This window comes from Canis aureus, chromosome 18 (assembly GCF_053574225.1).
Source record: "Canis aureus isolate CA01 chromosome 18, VMU_Caureus_v.1.0, whole genome shotgun sequence".
Classification (NCBI taxonomy): Eukaryota; Metazoa; Chordata; class Mammalia; order Carnivora; family Canidae; genus Canis; species Canis aureus.
Genome location: NC_135628.1, coordinates 5,137,401 through 5,156,729, shown reverse-complemented (window position 1 = coordinate 5,156,729; position 19,329 = coordinate 5,137,401). Strand labels below are relative to the sequence as shown.

Here is a 19,329-nt window from a genome sequence, read left to right as displayed (position 1 = left end):
GTAAATATCATAGACTACAAACAAACACTAAAATAATTATAGTTAAAATAGAAAATTTGCCAGGTTTGTCCTCTTATTATTATCTAACATAATGGAGGTATAGCAAATAAGACAAGAGAATGAGAACTTTTAAAGCTTTAGAAAAGAAAACTCTTGGTAACAGCATTTATATAAGAATGCTAACCAAAAGAAACTAGTAGACTTAAAACAATTTTGTGAGATGGCTGAATTTAAGGTAAGTATACAAAACTCATTAGATGTCCTCCATTGCACCAAATAAGTACTTTACGCTGGAAATGGTTGGAGGGGTAGGAATTCCATTTTAATTGGTTAAACTCTGCATTAACCTAGGAATTACCTGAACAAGAAAGGCAAAGGATTGTGAAGAGAAGGTGATTGTCTTCTTAAAACATAAAACAGGATATGAACAATGGAAAGGCAATACCACATTCCATTCTGAAAATAGGAAGTTAAATTATTAAAAAATTAAAATATGAATTTAATGCAATTTGATTAGAATCCTGATAGTTTTCTTAATTGGTCAAAACGTTCATGAAGTTTGGGCAGTCTGGGTGGCTCAGCAGTTTAGCACCACCTTCAGTCCAGGGTGGGATTGAGTCCCATGTCGGGCTCCTTGCATGGAGCCTGCTTCTTGCTCTGCCTGTGTCTCTGCCTCTCTCTCTCTCTGTTTCTCATGAATAAATAAATAAAATATATTTTTAAGAATGTTCATGAAGTTTATGCAAAAAAATTCCTGCTTGAAAAAAAAATGTAAGAACAAAAAGAATGAGTAAGAAAGAATTCCTTAACTAGATAGCTAGAAGATGCTTTACAACCAATTTAAAGTCAAATCAGGATGTTATTGTATAAAGTACACAAATATATCTGTGCTGCAGCATATAGAACCAGAATTTAGTCCCAAAATATATGTAAATTTTTATGTGTGACAAGATTATAATTTAGATACACAAATAATAAAAGATTGGCATAACTGGTTTCTGTTAAGATTAAATTGAACCTCTATCTCATACAATATACAGAAATAAATTTCAGGAGGATTAAAATTTGTAAAACGACTAAAAGTTTAAGAGGAAAGAGTCTACATGAGACAATATTAGAACAGGGAAGACTATCTTAAATAAGCCTGGAAACCCAGAAACTGTAAGAGAAAAGATGGACATTTTGCTACATAATAGTTAACCATAAAATGAAAAAGATACCTTAAACAAAATACTTATAAATTAATATGAAAACAAAAAATCTCAGATGAAAAATATTAAAGAATATTTGCTCACAGAAGAGCAAATGGCCCACACACAAAGCAATATTTAGATCAGTCAGTAGTCAGAGAAATGTAATTAAAGTAATGAGATATTTTATACCCATCAGATTGAAAAAAAGAATCATATGCCTATTGATTGTAATATGAAGGGAAGCATATCTTATACACTGTTCATAAAAATGTGGATTGTCATAGCCATTTTTTGGAAATGTATTAAAAATGAAAAACAGACCCTTTATCTACTGTTCCCACTACTGGGAATATATTTAAGAAAAATGGAAGCATCTAATGGAAATAAAAACATTAGCATGTTAAAATATATGTACAAAAGTACTTATTTTTTACATTTTTAAGGTACCCGTTCATCCCCCCAAAAAAGAAAACAGCCTGGAAATAAAAGAGAGGTCCATCAGTAGCAGAATGGCAGAATAAATTAAGTTATATCCACATTATGGGACATTATACAGCCATTAGAAAGAATGATGAGAGGTTTACCAGCTGACTTTGAAGGATTTCTATAAGGTGTTGATATTGAAAAAAAACAGATGCAGAAAAATATGTGTGCGTGTGCATGTTCATTCCATTCTTGTACAAGTGACCCCCAAAACCCTGAATGTGTGTGTATGTATACACAGATAAGTTTTTATTTATCTGTGTGGGATTATATGGCTGAAAAAAATTTAGAAGGATATATGCTGTGTGTACATGATTTTATCAGAGGGATGAGGAAGTCCTAACATAGGTAAGGAGTGAAAGATTGGGAGAGTTGCAAGGGAAGAACAAGAGGGAAATTTTAAAATAAAGCGCAAAGTATCAAGTTTATGCATGTACAACTTAAATGTACATAAATAAGTAAGTTACCTGTTTAAAACTTTGGAAGTCAGTTGAAGACAACTGTCAGTGAATAGATTATAGAAACAAGCAGACACTTCACAGTAAATGGAAAGTATGGGCCTAGGAACAATATAGGACACACTGAAGAGTATTGTCTTTGGATTAAAGCTATTCTTGTAGCCATTCTCATTGAAAGTTGTTACCAGTTCCTTAGTTTTGAGAACTGGAAACTGGTAACAGAAATAGTAAACTGTTTATAGTTTTAAAACAAAACAACAGGGATCCCTGGGTGGCGCAGCGGTTTGGCGCCTGCCTTTGGCCCAGGGCGTGATCCCGGAGACCCGGGATCGAATCCCACGTCGGGCTCCCGGTGCATGGAGCCTGCTTCTCCCTCTGTCTGTGTCTCTGCCTCCCTCTCTCTCTGTAATTATCATAAAAAAAATAATAAAATAAAAAATAAATAAAAAAAAATAAAACAAAACAACAAAAAAACTCCAGCCACATATTAGAAGATGCATTCTTTTCATCAGGTAGCCAGAAGTTATAGTGGGAGAAAATTAGATCCACTGATCTAAGTAACAATAGCCTCATTTGAATTATTATAGTTGTGCCATATAGTTAAGACAATTTCTTAGAGTAGAATTATTTTACAATGTTAAGGGCAAAATTTAAATGAATGTATATTAATATATGTCAGTACTTAAATGCTATTTTAAATACTTTTTTTTTTTCCAAAATTCATCACATCATTGAAGGTATTGATAACAGAACATGGCGACTTAGGAAATGGAAAGTTTTTGGATCCCAAAAACAGAATCTGTTTCAAATTTGATCACTTAAGAAAGGAAGCAACTGATCCAAGACCATATGAAGCAGAAAATGCAGTTGAATCATGGAGAACTTCAGTAGAAACTGCTCTGCGAGCCTATGTAAAAGAACATTATCCAAATGGGGTCTGCACTGTAAGTCATCAATATGCATATTTTTCTTTTGTCTTATGTAAATATGACTGTTTTTATGATTTCTTGAAAGCTGTAATTTACAAAACTGACATTTTTTAACTCACCATTTTTTTTCTTTTTTCTTTTATTTCTAAGAATGTTTTTTTTTTCAAAAAACTCTAAATAATAAATATATTATGATTGCACAAAATGGGAAAATGGTTGTACCTTGAATTAAATCCAAGTAGGAGTTGTCATATATTGATTACAGCATAATAATATAAGATTCTTTATTCTCATGTCCATAACTCATCTCAGTAAGCTTAGATCAAGGGACGCCTGGGTGGCTCAGTGGTTTAGCGCCTGCCTTCAGCCCATGGCATGATCCTGGAGTCCCAGGATCGAGTCCCACGTCGGGCTCCCTGCATGAAGCCTGCTTCTCCCTCTGCCTGTGTGTCTGTCTCTCTCTGTGTCTCTCATGAATGAATGAATGAATAAATCTTAAAAAAAAAAAAAGCTTCCTTTCATTAAGTTACAAGATCTTAGAGCAAATTAAATTATTTGGAAGTGGAATCCTGTCCTTGTCAGTTTTATAATAACCAAGTCTCTTTTTTAATGTGATTCTTTCATAGGTTTAATCTATTTTTATATTTGCAGGATGAAATATGGTAGAAATTAGGAGTGCTTTTCTTTTCCTTTTTTTCATAAGATTGTACCCACGCAGGCTTTTCAGCCCTACCTCCATCCTCCAGTTTGTTTGTGTTTCTGTGATCTTCTCCATAGCCACAGTGATCTTTTGAAATAACCGATCACATCATGAAAGTCCCATGCTGGAAATCATTCAAAGATTTTTCCATTACGTTTAGGATAGAGTCCAGGCTTCTGAACATGGCTTTCACAGCCTTCTGGATCTGACCTCTGTCTGCCTACCTCTAGAACCGCGGTTACCGTATATGCTAGTTTTTAGTTGCTGTCCCAACATAATATTACTGTTAGCATCCCATTTCACTCTCAGTTTTCTGGTTAGGACAAAATTTCATATAATCTCCTTAAGTATCTAGCTCTCAGTAATTATTTGAGGAAAAATTGCAGCATAAACTCAAGTACTTTACAAATTCTTTGAATTATAACCTTGTTGATTAGGATTATTTTGGAAGAATAACTCAAGAATAAATAGGTTGTATTAGAGAGTCCTTATTTGTTGGATTTGGAGGATTGAAAGATACAAATGATCTATCACTTATAAAGCAGTAAACAAGAGATGAAATAACATCATCATACCAGCACAGACATTCTCTTAATGACCTTTCTCAGTTATAAGTAAATTAATTTTCTCACCTCTGTCCCAGCACTTTGTAAAATGACTAAAGAAATGACAGCCCCTAAAATTGTGAAGGAAACAAAGATGATAATCACAATGTGGGTCCAGTTTTTGTTTGTGTGGAAACAACCAGATTAGTATCTATGTGTTTAAAATAAACTGTCTCATTTTTCTTTTATATGTTCCTACCAAAGTGCCATACAATTTTTTTTATAGATGTTTAAAGTTGAATATTCTATGGTCCTGAATTCACCCTTTTTATTTTCTTTGCCATTAAAGGTATATGGTAAAAAAATAGATGGACAGCAAACCATTATTGCATGCATAGAGAGCCATCAGTTCCAAGCAAAAAACTTTTGGTAAGTTAAAATTTTGTGCTTCTGGGGAATTTTGACATTCATATCCTTTGTAGCCCTTGCTTTATTGGTTGGACCCAATATACCTTTGTGTATAATTAACTAAATGCAACCTAAACATAAAACTTTAGCCTTTTGACATGAGCAAGATATTTGCTCCACAATCAGCATAATTATTTAAAGGTAGCAGTAAGGGGCTCCTGGGTGGCTCAGTTGATCATCTGACTCTTGATTTTGGCTCAGGTCGTGATCTCAGGGTTGTGGGATTGAGCACCACATTGGGCTCTGTGTTCAGCACAGAGTCTACTTGTCCCTCTCCCTCTGCTCCTCCTCTCTCTCAAATACATACATACCTACATACATAAAATCTTTCGAAAAATAAACAAAGGTAGTGATAAATCCATTGACACTCAGCAAATAAGAGCGTGGGATTGCATCGAGTGTTTTTAGAGACTTGCAAGCAGCATCCTAAGGGAACATTTGTGCCTGCGAGCAGACCAGTTGGCAGGCCCATATGCTGATTCTGAGAAGAGATTGTTCCTGAATGAGACTTATATGGGAGAGGAGGACAGAGGTATTATGAAGGAAAGAACGATGATTTTTCTGGTAAGCTTTGGGGCTTCTGAAGTAGATGTTTTCATGTTGATTGCTTTGTGCTTGGTTGCCAATGTACATGGCATGTTTTATACAGTGAGGCAGATTACAATCATAATTTCATTTTAATTAAATTATAATTTTTTAATCAAATTCGTTGATTATTCCTTATAAAAGTCCAGTCAGTAGGTAGCCCAGGTGGCTCAGTGGTTTAGCACCGCCTTCAGCCCAGGGCGTGATCCTGGAGACCTGGGATTGAGTCCCACATCAGGCTCCCTGTGTGGAGCGTGCTTCTCCCTCTGCCTATGTCTCTGCCTCTCTCTCTCTTGCTCTCTCTCTCTCTCTCTCTCTCTCTCTGTATGTCTCTCGGGAATAAATAAAATCTTTAAAAAAAAAAAAGTCCAGTCACCCAAAGCACTGACTTTCCCTATTTTTTTTGGACCTTTGACAAGTTGTTGAGCCTTTCTATTTTTAGACAAGATGATTTCTGAGACATCTTTATAAAATTTTGAGGCTCTACAAGACTTTATAAATCAGAATTGAATGAAATCTTTACCTTTATCTTCCTTTTTTGTTAATACATGCTAAGATCATCAGAATAAGTATAGCCATAATATTTGACTTGTTAGCCAGGTTGGTTGGTTGTGCTCTTGAGGGTAAAGTAAGAGGTATCAGTAACCCCGGTGGACTAATTTGGTTCATGGCCCCAGATTGCTTCAGTATTTAACCATCCTAGAAGTAAATGCAAGGTTACAAGGTTAACCAAGAACATTTGGAGGAATGCAGATCCATTATCACTGAAGGAAAATCAATTCCGTATGTAAACATACGCCTTAATAACAGGCTTCGGTTCCCTAAAAATTCTGGTGTACAGAGTTACTTTTATGGACTTATAAGTATAGTTTCTCCATTATAGCAGTAACCTACCAATATTGTAAAGAAATAAATCTTAACCAAATCACTATTACCTTATACAATTTGTGCCAAGATATGCATCATAAAAATCAATCTTGTTGAGATTGAACTAAAGGAAAACTCTTGTTACTAAATTTTACTTTAATATATATTGGAGATGCTATAGTGAATTTACTAATCAGTTTTCAAAACTAGAACTTATTTGAGCTTTAGCTTATGTAAAATGAAGATGTTTGTTCTTGAGTTCTCAATAATTTGCTTCATATATCTGAGTTTTTCTCCTGTATTACCACAATGAACATTATATCATGGAAGTTTAAAAAGTGACTTCCATTTTTTAGAAAAGATAAATTCTAAATGACAAAGTGCTAGACATCACATATCACACTAATCTCAGTAAAATCTAAATATTTTGCTACTAAGAAATATACTTTAGTTAACCTAAAATATAGATAGAATAAAAATCAAAAGATATTAGTCATAGACATTTAATAGATTTCACTAGGGGATCCCTGGGTGGCTCAGCGGTTTAGCTCCTGCCTCTGGCCCAGGGTGTGATCCTGGAGTCCCGGGATCGAGTCCCATTTCGGGCACCCTGCATGGAGCCTCCTTCTCCCTCTGCCTGTGTCTCTGCCTCTCTCTCTCTCTCTCTCTCTCTCTCTCTCTGTCTCGAATGAATGAATGAATGAATGAATAAATAAATAAATAAATAAATAAATAAATAAATAAATAAATAAATAAATAAATGAAATCTTTTAAAAAAGGATTTCACTAGGACATTCTCTTCCTGGTCTCTACTGTTTCTTGATGTTTAGCAGTATTGGAGGTTTAATAAATGTTTGTTGAATAAATACACATTTGTGATTACAGCATTAAAGGATAAAATTCGTTATCTGGGAGACAAAAATGAGTAACAGCATACTGGTTGCTTGTTTTTAATGTCACAATTTCCTACCATGCATATATGTTAATTTGTATTCCAAAAGTCATTTTGAGGGCAGCCCCGCAGCCATTTAGCGCTGCCTTTGGCCCAGGGCGTGATCCTGGAGACCACGGATCGATTCCCATGTCAGGCTCCCTGCATGGAGCCTGCTTCTCCCTCTGCCTGGGTCTCTGCCTCTCTCTCTCTCTCTCTCTCTCTCTCTCTCTCTCTCTGTCTCATGAATAAATAAATAAAATCTTAAAAAAAAAAAAAAGTCATTTTGAGAAGTGAGAGAAGGAAGTGCCTTTTATGTGGAAATTTAATCCTAAAACTGTTAGAGAAAAAAAAAATCTGACACTTAAAACTCCTTGTAAAAAGCCTTTCTCTTTCCAGATATCAAAACCTTTAAAATGTATTACTAACCACTCTTTTTAAAATTATTTGGTACTTTATATCATTCAGTAGATGTCAGACTGCATTCACTGTATTTATCAAAGCCCCTGATAATCTAAATATTTGTTCAGTTTTTTCTTTTTTTTAAATCAAAGTATACTTGACCCACAATGTTACATTAGTTTCATGTGTACAATATGATTCCCTAATTTGTAGTTATGCTGTGCTCTCCCACAAGTATAGCTGTTATCTATTACCACATGACATTATTACAGTACTTTTAACTGTATTCCTTTTATCCTTTTATCCCCTTATTGATTCCATAACTGGAAGCCTGTATCTCCCACTCTTTTTTCACCTATTCAGTTTATTCTTCTCAAAAAATTTTATTTATTTATTTGATAGAGAGCGAGCACACGCACGCAGGGGGGGTAGCAGGGAGAGGGAGAAGCAGGCTCCCCGAGGAACAGGGAGCCCGATACAGGACTCAATCCCAGAACTCTAGGATCATGACCTGAGCTGAAGACAAATGCTTAACCTATTGAGCCACCCAGGCACCTCCAGTTTATTCTTAATTAAAGAATTAAGAATTAAGAATTCTTAAAGCATCAGTATGTCAGTTGTGAAGAAGTAGCTTAAAACTTTTCTCCAAAAGTAGCTTATATAATTTAGTTTTGAACTGTGTTTTAAGCCTTAGCTTTAGAATTCTTTAGTTGCATCCATTCTATGTCTTTTCTTTTTTTTTTTTTTTGTCTTTTCTTACCATATATGGATGAAGATTAAATGTAGCTCATAACTGAACTTAACGCTTTGATTCTTTTAAATATTTCAGTGATTAAAAAGTGAATATCCAGCATCCATTCTCCACAGTCTCATACTTGTAGCATTAAATTTAAATGTAGAACTTAAAATTTATTCAAATTATTTTCCCTACCTTATTTACAGCTGCTGTTTTTATTTTTAAGGAATGGTCGTTGGAGGTCAGAGTGGAAGTTTACAATCACTCCTTCAACCACTCAAGTGGTTGGCATCTTGAAAATTCAGGTATGAAATAAAGGAAATTTTGTTTACTGATCTCTAGATGATTCTAAACAGAGAAACAACTAATTCTAATTCGTAAGTTTATTTTTCCTTAGTACACAATAACCATTTCTTTTCTAGATCTTTGTTTTGAAGTAATGGGAAAAACAAGTAGTGCTGATTTCATCTTTCAGATAACCTTGCAGTTCATTCCCTAGTCGTCAAAACTATGCAAGGATAGCTTACAGATTCTAAAAATACAGCTAAAATTAGATGCTACCATTTGGTCTGCTCTTCAAACAATTTGTTCATCCAAGCATCCTCTGAGTTTGAGTTGTGCTATTCTGTCTCCTGATTTGGGTGGAATTGGGTGAGGTGTAATATTAATATATGTATGTGTTTAATATGTATTTATCCTATGTATATATTATTATATATAGTGTGTGTGTGTGTATATATATATCTTTTAAGTTTGTGTTTGGTTTCCCTAACCAGTGTCTGTAAGTAATTAATTTCAAAATAAAATTTCAAGAAACCCACCATAATTTAATTCTCTGATTCATTTAATATAAACTCAAATGTTTATATAGAAGAACATTTGATAACTAAGACCAAGTATTTGAATATAAATATTACTAAACAAGGTTAAGTGAGCCAAGACAGAAAAAAATTGGTCAGCCTTTTCCTTTTTTATTCAATATATTTGTTAACTTTCATGAAAGGAATTGTGCTAAAAGCCATAAAGGAATAAAGATGAATCAGATACTGCTACTCTATCATCTGATTCCACTGTCTTTCTCCTGTTGCTTTTGTCTTGGTATGACTATCTATTGGCTTGGTATGACTAGTCCAGGGGCTAGAAAATAGAGGCTAAAAGCATGGATTTTGAAAGCAGACTGCCTGAATTTGAATCCCAGCTCTGTTATTAGTTGTATGACAACAGGAAGTCATTTAATTTAAGCTGCTTTTGCTTGTTTGCTCATGAGTCTAAAAAAGAAAACAGCAATAGAAAGCTCAGATGATTGTTTGAAGATTAGTTGATATGGGCAAAATGGTTAAAACAGAGCCAGACATGAAGTGCTTGATCAATGATGACCGTTAACTGTTGACATTATTTTTTCCTTCAGTTAGGCCTCAGTAGCTTTCACCTGGATAATTTCTAAAATGGTGCCACTTTTTTTTTTTTTAATGGTGCCACTTTTAAGCCAAAGGATTATCTGTTTCACAGTTCTGTCTTCATCACTTAGCATGATGGCTAGCATGTAATTGTTCCTGAATTTGAGGAATTTTGTTGAAGTGCTAGACTCTTTGCCATCCGCCAATCTACTTTTGACATTGCCATCATCACAGATGATTTTTAAAGAATTTAAATCTGGATATGTTACTTTCTTACTTAAGACCACTTTCTTGGGCAGCCCCAGTGGCCCATCGGTTTGGCGGTGCCTTTGGCCTGGGGTGTGATCCTGGAGACCCAGGATCGAGTCCCGCGTTGGGCTCCCTGCATGGAGCCTGCTTCTCCCTCTGCCTGTGTCTCTGCCTCTCTCTTTCTCTCTTTGTCTGTCGTGAATAAATAAATAAAATCTTAAAAAAAAAAAAAAAAAAAAGACCACTCTCACTGGGGCAGCCCGGGTGGCTCAGTGGTCTAGCACCACCTTCAGCCCAGGGCCTGATCCTGGAGACCCGGGATCGAGTCCCACGTCAGGCTACCTGCATGGAGCCTGCTTCTCCCTCTGCCTGTGTCTCTGCCTCTCTCTCTCTTTCTCTCTCTCTGTCTCATGAATAAATAAAATCTTTAAAAAAAAAAAAAAAAAGAGAAAGACCACTCTTGCTTATCGATAATCCAGACATACTTGCATGACTCACAAGGCCCACTGTTGACTTGTCTTTATCTATTTCTCCAGCCACTCTTCTCCCTCCCTAGTCTCACACACATTCCAGCCATAAGAACCTCCACGCCTTTCTGTAGTACACTGTTCTCTAAGCTCATTTGCCTTACCTTCCCTGTTCTAATTGTTGTCATACTCATATTGCTAAACCCACGTATTATTGCCTCTTTTCCGAAATCCTTTTTTAAATTTCAGAGAGTTTCAAGACTCTCCGTGTTGAGATTCTCTCTGTACTTTGTACATGCTGCTCACTGTATTGAAGAAAACTAAGGTCAGGGACTCTTTTCTTAAAAGCTGTGCATTCTTAGGACTTTCTGTAATAGCAAGCCTATAATCATTCAGTTAATGTTTGTTGAATAAATTCACGTCTGAGTTTGAGGAATTAAATGGTTGGTGGAAATGCACAAAAGAGGAGCGATCTTTGGGAGGGAATATGGTGAGCTCAACTTTGGAAATCTTGAGTTTATTTAGATTATCAGAATATCTGTTAGGTAAAAATGTCCGGCAGGTCAGTGGAGGGCTTGCCTGAATAATTACAGGAACTGCAAATTAGTCTCCTTACAATAGACTGAAGGCAGAGTTATGCTGGAGTTTGAAAAAGGTCAGGAGCTCATCAGAGGAGTCTAGGTTTCGAGCTAAACTTTGCACTGATGTGATTGTTGAAGCCATGAAGATCTTGATGATTCCTATAATGTGTTTTCTGTAATTTCTTTTTCTAATAGGTTCATTATTATGAAGATGGTAATGTTCAGTTAGTGAGTCATAAAGATATACAAGATTCCCTAACGGTGTCTGTAAGTAATTAATTTCAAAATAAAATTTCAACAGCCTAATGCTTCTATAAAACCAGAACAGTTTTGGAATTCACATTTTTAGTAATATTTCTGCTCCAGATTAAAGTGTTTTCAGATAGATTAAAGATGGTAAGTTACCTAGAAATCTGTACGTAACTTTTTTAAACAGCTTTATTGACATAATTCACATACCATTCAATTCACCCATTTAAAATATAAAATTACATGTTTTTTAGTATGCTAATAAGATTGTACAATCTAATTTTGAATGTTTTTGTCTTCCAGAAACCCTGTACCCATTAGCAGTCATTCCCTATCCCTCTCCCCCACCAGCTCTTTCCTAAAACCCTCCTCAGCCCTAGGCAACCATGAATTTACTTTTTAATTCTATAGATTTGCTTATTCTGGACATTTCATATTAATTGAATCCTATTTGGTGCAAAGAGCTATCTTACTGGGATTTTACTTTACATTTTCCTGATAGATAATGATGTTGAGCATCTTTTCATGTATTATTGGTTATTTGTATATCTTCTTCAGGAAAATGTATTCAGATCCTTCATCTGTTTCTTAATTGGTTATTTGTGTTTTTATTGATGAGTTATAATTGTTGCTTATATATTCTGGTTATAAGTCCTGTATCAGATATAGGATTTGCAAGTATTTCCTCCCATTCAATGTGTCATTTCACTTTCTTGATTGTATCATTTGCAGAACAAGAGATTTTAGTTTGGACCTAGTCCAGTTTATTTTTTTGTTGTTGTTAGTTGTGCTTTTGGTATGTTAATAGAAACCATTGCCTAAGGTCACGAAGATTTACTCCATTGTTTTTTTCTAAGAATTTTATAGTTTTAGCTCCTAAATTTAGGTCTGTGGTTCTGTACTTAATTTTTAAACTCTGTTGTATTTTTTCCCTCTGTTTGGATTACAATTTAATGAAGTTTTTCTGAAGTTCAGCTTTCAAATTCAACAAACTTTGAACTTGGTTTTATTTTCCCACATAGTCCTCTCACACATTCTTTATACTACACATGCAGCTATTTCTCTGTGGCATATTTTTTTACCCCAGTGATATTATTAATAATGTAATATTAATAATGTCACATTTTACATTTTCCCATACACATTTGTGTTGTAAACCTAAAAGTGCCAAATATTATAAACATCAACTGCTAATATACAAATTAGCTAACCTACAAATATAAAGAACAGTTAATTTTTAGTTTAAGAAAGCATTTGATTTAATGTTAAGAAACATGTGTGAATGTATAAGAAACATTTATAAAAATGCTATCTGAGAAGAGAAGAGAGCTAATATTTAAAAAAAGTTTCATTGGCACTTAGGTGATTTCTGCCTTTTTGCTAAATGGTACTCTACTTGCAAAATTTGCCAGTAAATGAAACTAATGTCTGGTTTTCCCTGAGACATTATGTTTAGTATTATTCTATATCATGTGCATACATGTAACATTATTTGCATTACAGAGTACTTGGTACTCTCTTCTTTAGTTTGACAGTGAGCAAAGGTTCTTCCTAAAAGACAGTTGTCTACAAGATTATAGACTGTGGAGTTGTGAGAGGTGGTCATAGTAATTAAACTTGACTGATACACTTTTTGTGCTGCCATTTTATTTTATTTTATTTTATTTTATTTTATTTTATTTTATTTTATTTTATTTTATTTTAATATTTATTTATTAATGAGAGAGAAAGAGAGTGAGAGAGAGGCAGAGACACAGGCAGAGGGAGAAACAGGCTCCATGCCGGGAGCCTGACGCGGGACTCAATCCCGGGACTCCTGGATCACGCCCTGGGCCAAAGGCAGGCACTAAACCGCTGAGCCACCCAGGGATCCCTTTGTGCTGCTTTTTAGAAATGCATTTTTTACTTTATTTTACAGGGTTTTCTTTTCTCTCTTTTTTTTTAATGTTTTTTGGACAGAAAAAAATGCATGTTATAGGAATGGAAATACATATGTGTAAATATATATTATATAAAGTAAGATATTAGAGAATTTTACATCAACACTTTTATTAAAAAGTCTAAATTTCTAACTTTTTTACTGTTAGGAAAAAAAGCAAAGAAACCCATATATTGGAATGTTAAAGTTTTTCCAGAAAATATTTAAACACTATGGTAAATTCACCTTAAGCTTTAAAATAAGCTTTTCCTAATGTTTTTTGAAATGTATCATTATGGTGGTAAATACCATTCAGTACATATTTCATAATACTTAGATACAGTAGTAGTTAATTAGAAATTTATGACTAACTTCTTATAACTGTAAAGATTATCAAATTCCTATTAAGTGTTATAGTGGAGTTTCTCATCAATATGTATTATTAAGACTTTGCTGTCCTTAAACAGTGAAACCAGGCTCATTCTGTAGACTTTTAAAAATACTTGTGCCTAGTTTCTCTTGGACTTAAAATAACTGATCTTATTTGTGTTTTCTCTTTATCATACTTTCCATTTGTGTTATTTATTATAGTAAATCATTAACCACACGTATATTGACATGCCTATTTAAAATAATAGTGGTGTACACAAAAATAAACTCAAAATGTATTAAAGACCTAAATGTGAAACCTGAAACCATAAAAATCCTAGAAGAGAGAAGAACACAGGCAGTAATTTTTTTGACCACGAGATTAGGAACATTTTTCAAAGTGTGTCTCCTAAGACAAGGGAAACAAAAAGCAAAAATAAAAAAAAATAAAAAATAAAAAAATAAAAAAAATATATATAAAAAAAAAAAAAAGCAAAAATAAACTGTTAGGATTACATCAAATAAAAAGTTTTGGTACAGTGAAGGAAACCATCAACAGAACAAAAACGGTAACCTATTGAATGAAAGGACATATTTGCAAATGATATATTTGATAAGGGGTTAATATCCAAAATATATAAAGAACTTAGACAACTTGGCACCTAGGTGGCTCAGTGGTTGAGCATCTGCCTTTGGGTCAGGTCGTGATCTCAGGGTCCTGGGATTGAGTCTTGGATCAAACTCTCTGCAGGGGAGACTGCTTCTCTGCCTGTGTCTTTCCCTCTCTCTCTGGGTCTCTCATAAAAAAAAAAAAAAAAAAAAAAGACAACTCAACACCCAAAAAACAAGTTTTTAAGAATGGGTGGAGGACCTGAATAGACATTTTTTTAAAGACACACAGATGGCCAACAGACACACGAAGAGATGCTCAACATCACTCAACATGAGGGAAATGTAAATCAATACTACAATGACATATCACCTTTCACCTGTCAGAATGGCTAAAATCAAAAAGACAAGAAGAAATATTTAGTGTTGGCAAGGATGTGGAAGAAAAGGAACCCTCATGCGTTGGTGGGAATGCAAGCTGGTGGCCACTGTGGAAAACAGTATGGAAGTTCCTCAAAAAGTTAAAAATAGAAATACCATATGATTTAGTAATTCCACTGCTGGGTATTTACCCAAAGATGATGAAAACATAAATTGGAAAAGATCTAGGAATGTTTATTGCAACATTATTTCAATAGACAAGATATGGAACCAATCTAAGTATCCATCAGTAGATGAATGGATAAGGAAGATGTGGGAGACATACACACAGTTGTATATCTATAATTCTATATACATACACACAATGGAATATTACACAGCCATAAAAAGGATGAGATTGTGCTATTTGTATTTCACTTATGCTAAGTGAAATAAGGGGGGGAAACAAACAAAAAGCAGATATAAATACAGAGAACAAACTGATGATTGACAGGAAGCAGGAGTGGGAGAAAGGCAAAATGGTGAGGAGTCATGGAAAAATAGGCTTCTAGTTATGGAATGAGTAAGTCACGGGAATAAAAGACACAATAAGAAATATAGTCAATGATACTATAATAGCATTGTATGGTGACAGATGGTAGCTACACTTGTGAGCATAGCATAGTGTGCAAACTTGTTAAATCACTATGTTTGTTGTACAACTGAAACTACAGTAACACTCATTTATACTCAAATGGAAAACTTAAATAGTGGTGTTGTTTTAAAGTAAATAGTTACTTTTTGTTTTGTTTTTCATTCAGAATGAGGTGCAGACAGCAAAAGAATTTATAAAGATTGTAGAAGCTGCAGAAAATGAATACCAGGTATGTTTTTCAAAAGTACATGATTTATATTTGCTTATAAATAATGGCACTGAAGTTTTAATACTGAAGTTTATAACTGAAGTTATAATAATGGCACTGAATTTCAGTTATGAGCCTGAATTTTTTTCATTTATTTCACTATAATAAAACAATCTTTTTTGGGGTTTTTTGTTTACTTGTTTTTAATTCAGTGGCAAACTTATGAAAATGTGGCCAAAATTCAGTTTTAGCCAACAGTAATATCTGAGTATTGGTCATAATATGCCAAGATTTTAAATGGTTATTTTGTTTTTGATTGGAAATTTTAATTTATGAAGTATTTCCCAAAGTATTTAGATTATGTGTAATCTGGTCAGATCTTATTTCACTTTATACTCTTATTTTTTAAATTTTTTTTATCAGCTTTTAAACCGTACTCTTGAACTTACACATTTAATTTGTGGATTCGCCACATTTCTGCTTCTTGGAAACAATAATATATAAAATTGTTTTGAGTGAAATAGTAAAATAGATCCAAAATGAGAACACACAAATATTAAATCCAATTTACAATTTCATTTCATTAAATTATCCAAAACAATTATAGGCTTTTTTCTTTTAGGAGGTTCTGGCTGGCTAAGTCAGTATAGCACATGATTCTTGAACTCATGACCATGAAATCCAAACCTGAGCCAAGAATAGGAGTTGGACACCTAACTGACTGAGCCACCCAGGTGCCCCTCTCTTAGCTGCTTGCTTTTTTTTTTTTTTTTTTTTTTAAGATTTTTTTTAACTTATTCATGAGAGACACAGGCAGAGGGAGAAGGAGGCTCCCCGTGGGGAGCCCAATGTGGAACTTGATCCCGGGACTCCGGGATCAAGCCCTGAGTGGATGGCAGATACTCCACCTCTGAGCTACTCAGGCATCCCTTTTAGCTGCTTTTTAAACAGTTTCCAAAACCACATTGGGGTTTTTGACTTTTTTTTTTTTTTTTTTTTTTACTTTTTAAAAACAGTGAAATAAGCTGGTTAAATAAAGGTTTTTCTAAAACATCTATGTGTTGTATAAATTGATCTGTTCCTTTTATTTCTTAAACTTTTAACTACTATTTTTCATAGACCGCCATCAGTGAGAATTATCAGACAATGTCGGACACTACTTTCAAAGCCTTACGTCGACAGTTGCCAGTTACACGCACGAAGATTGATTGGAACAAGATCCTTAGCTACAAGATTGGCAAAGAGATGCAGAATGCATAAGATGAACATTGCATGACCGGATCATTTTAATGTTTTTGCGTTTAAAAAAAAAAAATCATTGCAAAAAGTATTCAGAACTGTCAAGCTACCCAGTCAGATGGGCTGTTGCCATTTAAAATCACTGTAATTAATTAGTTTGGTTAGAGCACAAAGCTTAGCTAATCAACCGTTATTTTTCATTTCTTTTGTTCAAAGAGGACAATTAGTTTAAATGTCTTTTACTTTCTGTTATACCTTTCTTTCTTATAATTAAGAGATGATTCCTCTAGTTTAATGTTAAAAGTTTTTGAAGTGTTTCAAAAATATTTTACTTATCGTAACCCTAAAGTTGTTGTCTTTTGGTTTACGAAGTGGGCAACTTTTGATATTTGCCCAGTTCTTTTTAATGGGGTTAATAATGGACATTCTAGTTTAAGGTGGTTGATGGATTTAGCCATATATGCTGCTAAAGAAATTGTCTACCTTTTCCCCTCACCTCTTCCATTTATGTAAGATTGAGATTAGAGGGAAAGCATTTTCTATATCAATTGTGTTTGAACTTTGAAGAAGGTTATTTAGCTAGCTTAGTGTTTAACTAAACTTTTTTTAAATGAGGCCAAGGTCTAATGCTGTTTTGAGATTCTGAAATTAAATGGAAATACTTATTTCAGAAATGCATTTAATGCTTTTTTTCTTGTGACAGTTACGCAAATTAGCTTGAACTCCATATGTCCCTGAGTTATTTTTATCATAAAGCCACAAATGTATTATAACAAGGCAAATTGTAATATATATAATCCTGAACTCATGACCATGTCTCAGTTTATTTCTTTTCTTGGATTGAAAAGTACTGAAATTCAATGTGACATTAAAATGGAAATTTTCCTATTTATTTGAGTAGAATATCCCTTATCAGTGAGTCATATACTATTTTAAAATACTTTCTTTGGATATTGTGATTCTTAACTGGTTGTAAATTAGAGAAGCTGGGAGTACATATGGTGTGCATTACAGTCTAAATTTTTCCATCTTATGCATCATAAGCATGTTTGTAATATTTTAAAATATACATTTACTGATGCTACAGGAATTTCAAACCTGTGGTGAATGTTAATATTTACTATAGAGAGTGGGGTGGATTTATGGTTTCATTCAATCGAGTATTGCTTACTATACTCCAGTGGAATCTCTTCCTCACATACTCTTGGAGATGTCTGGGCCTGGAAGTGTTTTTTTAAAAACACCACTTTTATTATGTACAATAAAATATTTCATTAGCTTGAATTGTATAGAATTTAAAACTTTTCTCAAAGCATGTCATTTAATTTCTTTTTAAAAATCAGGCTTGGGCTTTGAAAACACTGAGAACTTAATATGAAATTTGAGTTTGGTTAAATTGTTTTCTCTTAGTTTTGCCATATTGGGATTTCTGAAGAAAATGAATTAGCAATGTTAATTTTCTCTTCCCTTTTTAAATAGGCATTTTCCAAAGTCATGATTCTGAACTGAACACTAGGTAAATCTTTAATTGGCTTGTTCAGTCATATCATTTGGACTATCGTGGGTTTTATCCCCTACAGGTCAGTTACTTTGGATGTTTTATGGCCCTAGAATGTGATCTTGAAAATACATGCATTTGTCTTTAAGGTGATGATTTAAGGGTGAAGTACAGAGGCAAGGGTAAAATTAGGGGAACAGTTAGGAGGCTACTGCAGTAATCTAGTTGAGAGCAAATGCTGACCTGGTCTGAGGTGGTAGCTATAGTCTATAGAGGTGGTGAGTTCTGGATATGTGTTAAAGGTAAAATAAAAAAGATTTGCTGAAAGTTTGGTTGCAGAATATGAGATGAAGAATGCCAGAGACATTTTGGGGTTGAGAAATTGGGGGAAATTCAGGGTCAGCAGAAGGGTTGGTCAGGAGCTCAGTTTTCGATTTCAAGGGGAAATACCATGTAGCAGTTAGATACTGAAAACAGGAGGTAGAGTGGTCCTCTGGGCTGAAGAAACAGTGGAATGAATGGACCTGGGTCACAGGGTTTGGTAGCCAGGCAAAATGAAGTCCAACTCAAGGTTAGTGATGATGTAACGTGACACCAAGGGAGTCCGCTCTGTTAAGCACGTTAAAGCTGCACGGTGCAGGCACAGAGTAGAGGAGTTGAACCAAGGTTGTGGTTTTGCCAAGAGAGGCTGACTCACCATGGGAACGGGGCAAGGTTGCAACGATAACCTCTAAGAACGTAAGCTTAGGTAAGGGAGAGAAATGAGGCCAGGAGAGGAGCAGAGAAAGTGTGGCACAATCAGTAGATTACATAGGTTAGAGTTAGCGTACTAGAAAGCAATGAGTGGTGGTTAGGGTGATGTGTTAAAAATTGAGATTTTGAGGAGTTATACTTACTCCTAATGATATTAGGATAAAGGGAGTGACTGGCTGAGGTAGGAGAGGAGAGGAGTTCAAGTAGCTGTGAAGCCTGGGGTTGCTATGGGGTACTGAAATCAAGAATTACGGTAGAAGTAAGTATTCTGACATGAGTGCTGTTTTTCAAGACTACATCTCGACATTTATAATACATTTGTATGAGTTAAGTAAATAATATGGTAAAGATACTCATGAGGTTTTTCTTCATTTGGGATTTTAGAAACTAAATGAGAACAGAAGCATATATAAAAAGGTATTCTGGAAGTCCTGGTTCATTAAAAATGTTCTTGAAAAGTGAAATTCTTAGGAAACTAAT

General features: G+C 34.4%; 1 protein-coding gene across 1 annotated transcript in view; it reads left to right on the top strand.

The window, feature by feature from the left end:
* CAPZA2 (capping actin protein of muscle Z-line subunit alpha 2) overlaps positions 1 to 17,490 on the top strand; it is a 60,410-nt gene extending 42,920 nt beyond the window's left edge. The window contains exons 5-10 of the mRNA XM_077856027.1: positions 2,872 to 3,078; positions 4,658 to 4,737; positions 8,524 to 8,602; positions 11,187 to 11,258; positions 15,318 to 15,380; positions 16,479 to 17,490. Of these exons, the coding sequence (XP_077712153.1) occupies positions 2,872 to 3,078; positions 4,658 to 4,737; positions 8,524 to 8,602; positions 11,187 to 11,258; positions 15,318 to 15,380; positions 16,479 to 16,619 (642 nt within the window). The 3' untranslated portion in view covers positions 16,620 to 17,490. The remainder of the gene's footprint in view (positions 1 to 2,871; positions 3,079 to 4,657; positions 4,738 to 8,523; positions 8,603 to 11,186; positions 11,259 to 15,317; positions 15,381 to 16,478) is intronic.
* Positions 17,491 to 19,329: the final 1,839 nt, after the last annotated feature.